Raw genomic sequence first — 12,883 nt, 5'->3', positions numbered from 1 at the left:
GTATTGTGTTTTCTCAATGATCATAGTATATTTTCATTTTCATCAATTCCTCTTAGAATTGAGCCACATTTTTGGGTCAAACATTTAGTAAATGAGCCTCATACTGAGGCTTGCACTTTTATCAGCAGCAAAAACCTAAAGTTTGACTCCTTAGCATCAGTGTCTGGGAAGCTCTTCCACAACGGTGGCTTAATTTCCACCTTTCTTCAACATCTATGATTCTACTGAGCTCAGTCCAGTTTAAAAACAAGTGCCATCTCCAGGTGTCAGCTGCCCAATTTAAGTCTAAGTACTTGTCTTTTCTTGGACAAATCAGCAATAGTTTCCACCCTACACTATCCTCAGCCACATGTTCAAGCCCAGTGTATTCAGATGTCTCATATCTTCTAAGTCAAAGAACAAACATGTCCAACAGGTGAGTCTTTCAGAGCCCTTCAATTCCCGTGGTTCTTGATCCATGATGGTAGGCCAGGAAGTCTCACATAGCCATCTGCCAGTATTAAAGTAAACCATCTCTATGCTGTTCTTCAACCCCATCTAAATAGTATATAAACATGATGGTTAAGAGCAATTACACGAAAAGTGTTCACACCTTAGTCACTTCCAGAACACAGACTCTCCTAATGGATGGCACCATGGAAGCTGAGCTTTAAAAAGTGTTGAAACGACCTTGTTATTTTGATTGCTGATGCCACATGCTTTTCCTTATGTATCCCAAAGTTCTCAACTTCCTCACTGCCTGGTGACAAGGTGCTATTAGTTCATGCATGCTAGCTAATTAAATTTAAAAAATGGTGCTAAAAACCTCCAACTTGGAGGCATATGAGACACCTCCCCCTCCTGTGGTGTGAACTTTGAAGCTAAGTGTCAGGCCCTTTATACCAAAGGCTTATTTATTTGCTAAATTGATTTTTTTTTCAGTATGGGACCTAAGGTTCCCTGGGAGATAGATTGCTTCAGGCTTTGATACTTACAAAGATGTTCTTAGAACACCCTACTGCAGCTAGGTACAAGAAGCTACAAACGTGACATCCAAACGAGGATATTCAGTGCAGCCCTGGCTTGTGATTAAGCAGTACAACAGAACAGAGAAGTCAGAAATACACCTAGGAATTAATAAATGATAAAAGTGACATTTCAAATCATTTGGAAAAGGATGAATTTCCAGATGAAACTCTACCCTCTCGGGGGGGGAAAAAAGGGTGTGTCCCTAACTCCATCTTCAAAACAAATACCTGATATATCAAACATTCTATATTTTAAAAATAAAATTTAAAAAAAACTGGAAAAATGAAAGTTTATGAAAAAATATGCTTGGTGGAGAAAACCTTTCTGAGTAAGATGCAAAATGTAGACACTGTTAAAATCAATTAAAGTCAACAACACAAAAACAAATGTTTTCTGATTGGAAGAAATATATGATAAGCAAAGTCAAAGACAATGATAAAGAGGAGAAACTATTTAAGGCATATAAAAGGCTACTTTCTTTAATATGCAAAGAGCTTCTACAAATAAAGTGGGAAAAGATCAATAACCCAACAGAGAAGTGGCAAAGGATCCCTCAGAAAACAAAATACATTGCATTTTAAACATATGAAAAGATGCTCAAACTTGCTCATAATTAGAGAAATGCACATCGAAACTGCAGCAATACACCATCAAATGGTAAAGATTTAAAATTGTGACCACACATTTTAATGACAAGTATGGGAGGGACATATGCATATTTATGGGAATCTAAACTGACATAATCCCTAGAAAGAGAAATTTAGTCATATTTATCGAAATTAAAAACATAGACCATCTTTGACCTAATAATTCCATTTCTAGGAATTTATCTTGCATACTTACCCCAGACATCAATGATGTGTGTACGAAAATCTTCACTGCGATGGTGTTTGTAAAAGTAAGAGATGTTTATCAATTGAAAACTTGTTTTAAAAATTAGGATACATTCATAAAGGAAATCCTTTAAAATACTACCTAATTTAACAAGAATGAATGAAGCAAAATGGGACAATTTCCCAAATACCATTAATGAACAAAGCAAGGTAAAGAACAGCATGTATCATATATGATCCATTTGACTATAAAGAAATTTTTAAGAGAGGTTGCCTCTGTGAAGGAGCAGATGGGCCCCAGGGTGGGAGCAAGTGTACTTTTTTCTTATACTCATTTGTACTTTATGAATTATGTACAAAGTTCATGCTTACCTACCTACAACTTGATGCTCTGATGGGAGTATATGAGGTTATGCAACAAGGCCGGCATCATGAAGGGATCCAGGGATGCAGGTGCCACTTACCAAAATGGAGCGGCATAGGTGACGGATGCCAGGAAGTGTAAAAGTCAAGTTCAAGAAGAGGGAGCCAAGATCAAAACTAAAGTGATGTTGGGGGAAGAAGAAATGGGGATGAGGCTAAGTAAAAGCAGAACTATAGAGCAAGCATTTAAAAGACAATGAGATAGGCTGGATATGGTGACTCACGCCTGTAATTCCCACATTTTGGGAGGCCGAAGGAGGTGGATCACTTGAGATCAGGAGTTTGAGACCAGCCTGGCCAACATGGTGAAGCCCCGTCTTTACCAAAAATACAAAAATTTGCTGGGCGTGATGGCACATGCCTGTATTTCCAGCAACTTGGTTGGCTGAGGCACCAGAGAATCACTTGAACCTCGGAGGTGGAGGTTGCCATGAGCTGAGATCGTGCCACTGCACTCCAGCCTGCATGACAGAGCAAGACTCTGCCTCAAAAGGCAAAACAAAACAAAACACACACACACACACACACACACACACACACACACAAAACGAGATAAAGGGAAAAGGAGCTTTGAATGGCAGCCTTTAGGAGTTGCTAATGACCTGAACTTAGGGCACTGTGTAAATATTTATTCTTACTTAACTATAAGTAATTAATAAAGGTTTCTCATCTACTGGGTTACAAAGTCCAGCTACAAATTGGAGGGGATATAATCTCTATCCAAACAGGATATATTGAATATATATCAATATATGTTTATATTCAATATTGGTATATATTGAATATAAACCATATTCAATCACCAATGTACGACGATAATGTTGATTCTGTTCTTACAGAGTTTGGGAAGGATTATAAATCCAACTTGGGGCTCATTCTCAGCCTGAAGGAGATAACAAGTAATCATTAATTGATGAAGGTTATCCAAAGCAATAAAGCCTTGCCTTCTTTGTGTTACATGGCCAGGCTGCTGTGTAATTCAGGAGAGTTTTTTATCACGTACCACCACGACTAACAGCTGTATAGGTATCCACGCCAGTCCTCCTGCTTTACATTCAAGTTCAAAGAAGGCAGAGACACCGTGTGTAGTTTTATTTACACAGAACCTGGCAAAGCAGGCTACATAAGTAGACACTTGGTGAAGATATTTTGTTCTCGATGATGGTGGTGGTGATCGTGGTGGTGGCAGTGTTGGTGGTAATGATAAACATTGATGTTGTCTGCCCATCTTGATGGAAACCTTCTCCAGCCCTATTGTCCCCATGGCAGGGAGTGGGAGGGGAATTGAGTAAGGAGTCAATTTCCAGTTTTGAGCCTCAAACTCTTGAATTGCTAGGGTGACAACCAGATAATAAATATACATTGCCATCATAGTTGGCTTTCCAGTCTCGAGCAGTGAGGAGATTTGCCCTGCCCATTTTTCTCCCAACATTCAGTGCCAAGCTGTCATCTAAAGGCCCAATACATCTCTACACGGCATCAACAGTGTAGAGTGTGGCATTTCACTTGTCAAATGATGAATCAATCTATTATTTCAATTTTTAAGAAGACCAAGCTGGGATTGATTATATTTCCTAGTAATAAAAGTAAAATAAAAAATAAAATAAAAACTAATGTAATTTAAATTAAATTGTTCTCTGCAAGAAGGGTCTTTGCTGTTCATTGAGCATAGTCCATTCCCAATGAGTGAAACTATGTTGCTAAAATTTAAGCAGTAAGAAAATAACATTTAGAGTTAGAAAAGACATTCGATTTAGATTGGTTCAACCCTTTCATTTTTACACCGCCACCATATTGCCTCTAAATCTGGGAGTAGATACATTTAAAAAGAAGTCAGTGTTTTATGGCTCATCTTTTTTTTTTCCAAAGGAGAAAAGTTGATAGCTTTATAGGAAGAAATTATGCCATCACCTTTCTTTTTTCCTTTTCACTAGAAGTGGGAACAAAGAATGGAGATGATACTGCAATCTTGATCTCTATAACCTCATTTGAAATCATTCTCTATGATTTAGGTTTTCTTGAAATGAAAAGGATAAATTGTGTTAACTTAGTTAAAGTTGGAGGAAAAAGTTGATTGGATATCCTGTTGTCAAGGAAACCAAGTCGCTCCACCTCTCTCTCTCCTCTCTCTCTCCTCTCTCTCTCTCTATCTCTCCTCTCTCTCTCCTCTCTCTCCTCTCTCTCTCCTCTCTCTCTCTCTATCTCTCCTCTCTCTCTCCTCTCTCTCCTCTCTCTCTCCTCTCTCTCTCTCTATCTCTCCTCTCTCTCTCCTCTCTCTCTCCTCTCTCTCTCCTCTCTCTCCTCTCTCTCCTCTCTCTCTCCCCCTCTTCTATGTCTCTCTATCTCTTTCTCTGTCTCTTTCTCTCTCCTTTTCTCTCTCTCTCTTTTTCTCTGTCATTCTCTCTCTCTCCCCCTCTTCTATCTCTCTCTATCTCTTTCTCTCTATCTCTTTCTCTATCTCTTTCTCTGTCTCTTTCTCTCTCCTTTTCTCTCTCTCTCTATCTCTCCTCTCTCTCTCCTCTCTCTCCTCTCTCTCTCCTCTCTCTATCTCTCTCTATCTCTTTCTCTCTATCTCTTTCTCTGTCTCTTTCTCTCTCCTCTCTCTCTCTCTATCTCTCCTCTCTCTCTCCTCTTTCTCTCTCTCCTCTCTCTCTCCCCCTCTTCTATCTCTCTCTATCTCTTTCTCTGTCTCTTTCTCTCTCCTTTTCTCTCTCTCTCTTTTTCTCTGTCATTCTCTCTCTCTCCTTCTCTCTCTCTCTCTCTCACACACACACACACACACACAACTAGTTCATACAGTGCCCTTTAAACTCTTAATTTGGCATTTACAAATTATTTTTAAATACCCAAAGGCTCTACTTTGGATACAAGAAACACTCAAGAAAAGTGGTTCCTAGAATTCAAACTCAGTCAGGACTTTTTCTGATTCTGGTGAAGGCACTGTCATTCTGAGTCAGTGCTGTGTCTCAGAAGCATATGAGACAGTCTCCAAGTCATTGCCAAGTCAGCTGCAGAATGAGACTGTTGGAAAGAAAGAGCTGGAATGAGAAACTTTAAAAAGCAATAGACTGGGTGCGGTGGCTCATGCTTGTAATCCCAGCACTTTGGGAGGCCAAGATGGGTGGATCACTTGAGGTCAGGAGTTTGAGACTAGCCTGGCTAACATGGCGAAATCCTGTCTCTACTAAGAATACAAAAATTAGCCAGGCATGGTGGCGGGCTCCTGTAATCCCAGCTGCCCGGGAGGCTGAGGCAGGAGCATCGCTTGAGCTCAGGAGGCAGAGGTTGCAGTGAGCTGAGATCATGCCACTGCACTCCAGCCTGGGCGACAGAGCAAGACTCTATTGCAAAACAAACAAACAACAACAACAACAACAACAACAAAAACAAAAACAAAAAGCAATAGAACCACACAACGGTAAGAGAAATGTAGACAGTTCAATTTCTTGAGCCTTTATCGAGCACCTATCACGCTTAAAGCAAGAAGCTATGCACCAAAAAGCAAAAATGAAAAAGTAAGTGAAGGCCAAGTTGAAAGAGATCTTAGGGAGTGAAGCAGGGTTGCTTGTTATTTAAAGACACGCCTTGCCTCCCCGCTCGTCCATCCGAGGAGTACACCTCCCTGCTCCATCAATGTCAGGCTGGGCCAGGTGTCTTGCTTTGGCCTCAAAGTGGCCAGAGTGCCCTCCTGCCCACATCTTGGGTTTAGCCATGTGACTTGGTTTAACCAATAGGGTATAAGCTGAAATGATTCAGCAGAAATGTATAATGTTCTTGCACCATCAGGCTTGCTCTCTTGAGTCTTTGCCCTTACCATGAGAACCTGCCAGCCGAGCTTACACTTCCAAAGAGGATGAGAGACATGCAGAGCCTTGGTGCACCACATGAGGCCCTCCCCAGCAGATACACCCAGAAGTCCAGCGGAGCCATCCAACCAAGTGCAGCTTAGGCCAGCCAACTCCAGCTGACCTTTAGACACATGATAAATCATAAATTGTTGCTTATGTCACTGAGTTTTGGGGTAGTCCATTATGCAGCAATGACTAATACAGAGAGCATCTTAACATCTTAATTTATTACTTTTTCAGGACCACGTAGCAAACCAAAAAGTAGGTAGAAGAACTTGACCAAAACTGTGGGCCTCCTAGGAGGGGCCATTTCCATAAAGAGGACAAGCCAATCCCTTTCAAAAATGGGTATCAGGAGAACAGACATCATGAATACTATGGAGATAGGACCCCCAAATCACTGGAGCCCATTGGAATGTACGTCGGCAACACAGGAGAACTTTAATGCACCTACAAAAGTGATCGCTGACCCAGAGGTCTACGAAAAGCTGCAAAAAAATCGCTCAGTGGCTGAAGAGAAGCTGTGTGAAAACCAACTAAAATGATTAGGACTTCAGTGTGGAAAGACACATGTTGAGAATCAATACAATTCAAGCCTGTTAAATCTTGAATAGAGTAAGTGGTCTGAACGTGGGTTTGCTCACCAGAATCTGGAATTTTAGAAACAAAGGAGCATACAAAGGAGAAATTCAGAGAAAATAAAGAGAAGGGCTATATTACTTTACACGGCCAAGAACTAGGGTGACCATATGCCCCAGCATATCCGGGATAGTCTTAGGTGATACGGTCATCCTGGGGTAATTATTAATAGCACTTCCTTTCACTTTCAAAAGGGAACTGGACTGGGTGATAAATTACACGGTCATGTTGCTGGCAGCACACTTTCCCCATGGGCTGAAGGACCCGAGTCTGAGTAAGGTTCAGATATGCTCATGGGGTAAGACCTGCTGTGCACTGTCAAGGCAAGTTGGACAGTTTGTGCTCTGAGGCAAAGAGGCCACCACATCCTGTGGCCACACCCCTCAGCACAGCAACGGGAGATGATGCTGTGCCCGGCCCAGCAAGGCTGCAAAGGCTGGAAAGTGGTACTCTTTCAGGCCAGCAGAGTCCCCTCGTGGGCAACCCCAGGGTCTTCTCTAGAAGCCTTGTCTGTACTGCAGGACACCCTCTTTGTGGGCCCTTTGAAAAATAGAAACACATACAACATTCCTAATCTTGGCATTTCTTCTATATCAGTTCAACACGTGAAAATCAAAATATCATACATAATAGAAAATATCGTACATAATAGAAAATTTCGTACATAATAGAAACATTGAGTTTCCTTCTTACCCACACAGAGGTCCATACAGCTTTCTGAGCTCCATTTGGCTTTCCCAAAAACCCTGAAGGAAACACAGCACTATAGTAAGAATAAGATTAAGCAAAATTCCAATTATTCAAACTTATTCAGAAAATAATCTGGAACAGCAAGAATACAATTACAGAAACAATAAAAAAGAATGGAAGTTATATTGCTTTCAGGTACTTTGAAACATTGGAATAAACAAAAGGCTTTTTAAAAATTGCCATGTAAAATTCTTGGACAGGAGAGATCACCAGTTCTTAAACTACTTATGTATACTTGCTACTAAAATATTCAAAAAGTTTGCTTTCTCAACTATAACATTGCCCTCTGAAATTTGATTTAGCATTATCATATAGCCCTTTTTACTGCCACTATATGTAACTTCTACTGAGTCTATCAAAATTATCACAAATTCTGAATTATCATGATCCATTCGAGTTAAACTTTAATTAAATTCAACATGTTTAAGATATATAAGACAAAATGCTAGACACTTTGTTGTTGTCATTGTTTTGTTTGTTTTTTCGAGACAGAGTTTTGCTCTGCCACCCAGGCTGGAGTGCAGTGGTGTGATCTCGGCTCGCTGCAACCTCCACCTCCCGGATTCAAGCGATTCTCCTGTCTCAGCCTCCTGAGTAGCTGGGATTACAGGCATGTGCCACCACACCCAGCTAATTTTTGTATTTTTAATAAAGACAGGATTTCACCATGTTGGCCAGGCTGGTCTGGAACTCCTGACCTCAGGTCATCTGCCTGCCTTGGCCTCCCAAAGTGCTGGGATTACAGGTATGAGCCACTGTGCCTGGCTAGACACATTTTATAATGGGAAAGAAGTGTAGCTGGGTTGACGGAGGGGTGGAAAATGCTAGATCCATTGTGTGGTGGGAATGGACTAGACCTGAAAATACTCATGAGTTGGGGTGGGTGTGGGGGGTGGCAAATGGTAGATTTGTGTTGTGAGAATGGAGTATGGGGTGGATACATAAGGGGTGGAATGAAGGTGGAAAGTTGGGGGTTAGGAGTGTGGATGTCCTGCATGGAAACACATGCCTTTCTCATGAAATCTACTGAATTTTGCAGCGTAAGCTTGCCATATATCAAGGAAAGTATATATGAATATAAAAATAGTCAGCGAAATTACTATGTTCTAGAAAGAACTTGGCAGGGCTTGTAGCTGTGAGGATGGCGGGCTGCAAAGGAGCATATGTGGAGGCTCTCCAGAGGCGGGAGCACAGCGTTCTCCTCACGTCGACAGCTACGCCGTTTTCCTCAGAATGTTAATACCAAATTAATTATTCCACAGAATATAACTGATCATTTCCCCCCAGAAATGTGTGAAATGCATTTTCTTTAGCTTTCCGATCTGGTTTGTTGTTCTATCTTGACACTTTAAAATTTCTTCACACTTGTTTCAAGGGGCTAACAGGAAGCCTCATTGAGACTGTTGTTTGTGAGCTTAAAAGTTGTGAACCGCCCACCCCAGAGAGAGAGATGAGAGGAGAAGGTGTTTAAAAATGCTAGGAAGACAGAAACAACAATGACAAATCATGGAAAAGGTGATGGACACAGAAAGGAATGGAAAAGAAATAATTGAGAAGGTGGGGGCAGAAAAGGACAGAAAGAGCAGCTTTCTTTTCTATCTAGTGCCAAGGGCCAGCCTTTCCGGAGGTAGGGATGGGGGAAATTCTAGAGATGTTGAAGGGATATTATCAGGATTGTCCCAAATTTAGTCTTCCTGCCTTTGTTTGGCTTGGTGGTTCTTCCCATGCAGGGTGTTCCGGCTCCTGGCGTTGGGTCTGGAGTCAGTGTCCCCGTGACTTAGCAGAATAAGCCATCTGGCTTCTGAGAAAACCCAATGTGAGAAAAAATAACCATAGACCATAAAGTCCTGACCTATATCTACAAATGTCCGTTGGCCATTTCCACTGGCATTTCACTCGGGCAAATCCCAAGCAACATACTTAAAATAAAACTTGTCTTCTCCCTGAACCACTCCCCCACCCAACGTTTTATTTCTGTCAACCCATAGCCATTCTCCCTGTTCCCCTGGCTCAAAGCTTAGACTTATGTTTGACTCACTTTGCCTTGAATTCTCTACACTAATTTGTCACAAGAGTTCTTCATTTTGCTCCCAATTATCCATCTCTATTCACTCTCATCACCGACCAGACCGAGCCATCGTGGCTTCACCCCTGGACTTCAGCAACAGTTGGGTTCTACAGCTCTAACCTATGTTCTTCTCCCTTGCAGAGTGTTGTCCATTTCAACATCCCTGTCCTCAAAAACGTTAACACACAAATAGTTCTTCATGTGCCTTCCTACCCTGTAAGCATCTAGTGCCCCTTTCTCTCACCCAACTGCATTGCCCAGTGCACCTTAGTATTTGGCCTCTAGTCAGTCCAGGCTGCTGGTCAACCTGTGCCGTCATTCTCACGTTGGTACACTCACATACATAGTGCCGCCCACCTGGTGTGTGTACCCTCGTCTCTATGTCCACAGGCCCTGAAGGACCTCCTTCTTCAGGAAGTTCCCTAGGATGATTCTAGCCCTGACAGATCACCCTCTCCTCCGACAGAAGATTACAGCCACCGTCTATACCACCCTATTTAGTGCTAGGGTGTATCTCATCTGGTGTTGCATGCCATCATTTGACAGTGCACTTGAGGGCACAAGTAACCTCTTCTTCCACACTCTAGGGTCTGATGTATTTAGACATACAATATATGGGGTTTGGGGGAAATGGGTAAGTGAATGGATGACAGGACTCAATACATATTGATAGTGATAAGAGATGGATTCTTGCCATCACATAACAATTCATATAAGTAGAGGAGGGCTCATGGCATCACAGAACGCCTTTACCATTCAAGGTGTGGGGACCTGGACAAGACCAATGTTTCATGCAGAAAGCCTGTCCTGGGCTCAGCATATTTTATTTTATTTTATTTCATTTTATTTTATTTTTTGAGACAGATTTTTGCTCTTGTTGCCCAGGCTAAAGTGCAATGGTGCAATCTCGGCTCAGTGCAACCTCCACCTCCTGGGTTCAAGTGATTCTCCTGCCTCAGCCTCCCAAGTAGCTAGGATTACAGGCATGAGCCACCATGCCCAGCTAATTTTTTGTATTTAGTAGAGACGGGGTTTCACCATGTTGGTCAGGCTGGTCTCGAACTCCTGACCTCAGGTGATCCACACGCTTCGGCCTCCCAAAGTGCTGGGATTACAGGCATGAGCCACTGTGCCCGGCCCTCAGCATATTTTATGATGGAAGCCAATGGAAGACAGCTCTTACCTGGCGGAAAAATGTCAAGTTTCCAATAAAAGGAGAAGGCTTGGGATGTCTGAGGCCTAACTTCTCCAGTCTTGAGAATGCTGATGTGGAGTACCTGGAGGGAAAAGCAGATTTTAAAAGCTGAGAAATGAAGTTGCACTCATGCTTTAGGCTCTATTAGGAACTAGAATTACTGAGCTCTCTGGAAGTAAAGGCAAAAGAATAGGTTTCCAGTCACCACATCTAAGAACCAAAAAATTGGAGGCCTAGAGTTGAGTGAGTAGAATAGGAGTCCAGTCAACCTCCTGTTGAGTGACCTGCTGGAGATCAAGGAATCCTGAAACCTCTGAGCTGGAGATGCCTTACAGATGATGTAGTCCAACTGCCCCTCTCTGACCTGGAATTCCTCTTAATAGATTGTTTTAAAAATGCCACTCTCTCCAATTCCTTTCCTTTGCCTCTAAATCTATCATGAGCAATTGCTCAGAAGGCAAGGTAAAAAAAACTAACAATGGCAAAAGCTCCCTGTGCAAATGTGTGTATTTTCATGGTCAAGACTAACCCCTCCCTGCCACACACATAATTTGTCCCTCACCACATTCCCTGGCCTTATAGAGAATATTAAAAATAGGAACGGAGGGAAGGCGCCATGAGGAGAAGACCTATCACCAAATGCTTACAACCTCTTTAAGTCTTTGTTTTCTCGGCCCGCAACCATATGGGAAGCATATTTTCTTAACCAAAAATCAGGAAGCGTGGTCCGACAGATTTCTGTGCCACTTCCCAGGAGAAAGCGGCAGTCTGAGAAGTGCAGTGTGGCTGTCAAAACATTGGAATTACTATGGTATTTCAACAGTTTATAGGAAAAGAGGGATAACACAGCTAAAGTCAGAACTGGCTTAGAAAAACCTGCACATATGGCTCTGATCCCTAACCAGCAGCCAATTAGGTCAAAAGTTCAGTTAGTTCAGCAAAATTAATGAGTCAAACTGGTTGTTTAGCATCACGCAGAGATCAGCCAAATCACAATTTAAGGGCAAGGAAAAACATGGAGACTATCAGTACAATCTAGCTTTCTGTGTGTATTGAAACTCAAACTATTACTGCTGTAAGAATCACTCTTTTTCAAAGGACAGAGTATTTGCTATACTCTTTGATCTTTCCCACCTGCAGTCAATAAGGAGTACTTAAAATTAAAATACTCAAATATTCAGGGAAAGGAAACACAGCTTAAGCGCTGGTTTGCATTATTCTGAGCAATGTGCTATTTATTTCTTTAGAGACAGGGTCTCTTTCTGTCACCCAGGCTGGAGTGCAGTGGAGGCTCACTGCAGCCTAAAACTCCCGGGCTCAAGTGATTCTCCTGCCTCAGCTTCCCAAGTAGCTGGGACTACAGGTATGTGCCACCACTCCCAACTAGTATTTCAGATTCTTTGTAGAGACAGGGTCTCCCTATATTGTCCAGGTTGGTCTTAACTCCTGGCCTCAAGTGATCCTCCTGCCTTGGCCTCCCAAAGTGCTGGGATTAAAGGCATAAGCCACCATACCTGGCCAAATGAGTCGATTTTTAAAGTGGTCACAAGGGAGAACCAGGGCAGAACGGGAAGGCAGGATGTCCTCTATCCCAAGTTACCCTAAGATTTCCACCGTATGGCTCCATTAATAGGTTTGAATGAATTCCCAGTACGTCACATTTAGGTCCATGTTCAAATGTGATTACAAACCACACTCAAGAGCCACGCGTGAACGCCAAGGATTAGTCATACCAACACTCCTCTTCATTAGTGTGAGTACCGAAGGTTGACAGCACAGTTGGTAAAAGTTATTCTTTCAAGTGGACCATAATGTTTTAAATAATTCCCCTTACAACAGAGAGGAAAGACCAAAGGAAACTTACCAGCCCACTTAACACTTTCTTTAACATCCTCAAATCGGTGTCTATGTTCATTTCTTCATCAGCTTTTTTGAATTATTTTCTAAAAGTAATCTCTAATGGGTAGAAAAAAAGATGTAGACCTTGGACCACATAATTACATCTTAATTTTGTAATTAGATGTCTTGATTGTCTAAAGGACAAGAAGTCTGTGCCTAATTACACATGCTAATTATTATGCAAGTCCATGCCCTAATTATGTAACTCCACTTATGAAAA

General features: G+C 41.9%; 1 protein-coding gene across 4 annotated transcripts in view; it reads right to left on the bottom strand.

Annotated features, from left to right (window-relative positions):
* Positions 1-12,883, bottom strand: part of TBXAS1 (thromboxane A synthase 1) — a 185,574-nt gene that overhangs the window by 137,608 nt on the left and 35,083 nt on the right. For all 4 annotated transcript variants that reach the window (XM_063606123.1, XM_034965090.3, XM_034965091.3 and 1 more), the window contains exons 2-3: positions 10,753-10,846; positions 7,445-7,497 (exon numbers count right to left, since the gene is read on the bottom strand). In XM_063606123.1, coding sequence (XP_063462193.1) covers positions 7,445-7,497; positions 10,753-10,846 — 147 coding nt within the window. The remainder of the gene's footprint in view (positions 1-7,444; positions 7,498-10,752; positions 10,847-12,883) is intronic.

The sequence above is a fragment of the Pan paniscus genome, chromosome 6 (genome assembly GCF_029289425.2).
Source record: "Pan paniscus chromosome 6, NHGRI_mPanPan1-v2.0_pri, whole genome shotgun sequence".
Lineage (NCBI taxonomy): Eukaryota > Metazoa > Chordata > Mammalia > Primates > Hominidae > Pan > Pan paniscus.
This window is presented reverse-complemented; position numbering and strand designations above follow the sequence as displayed.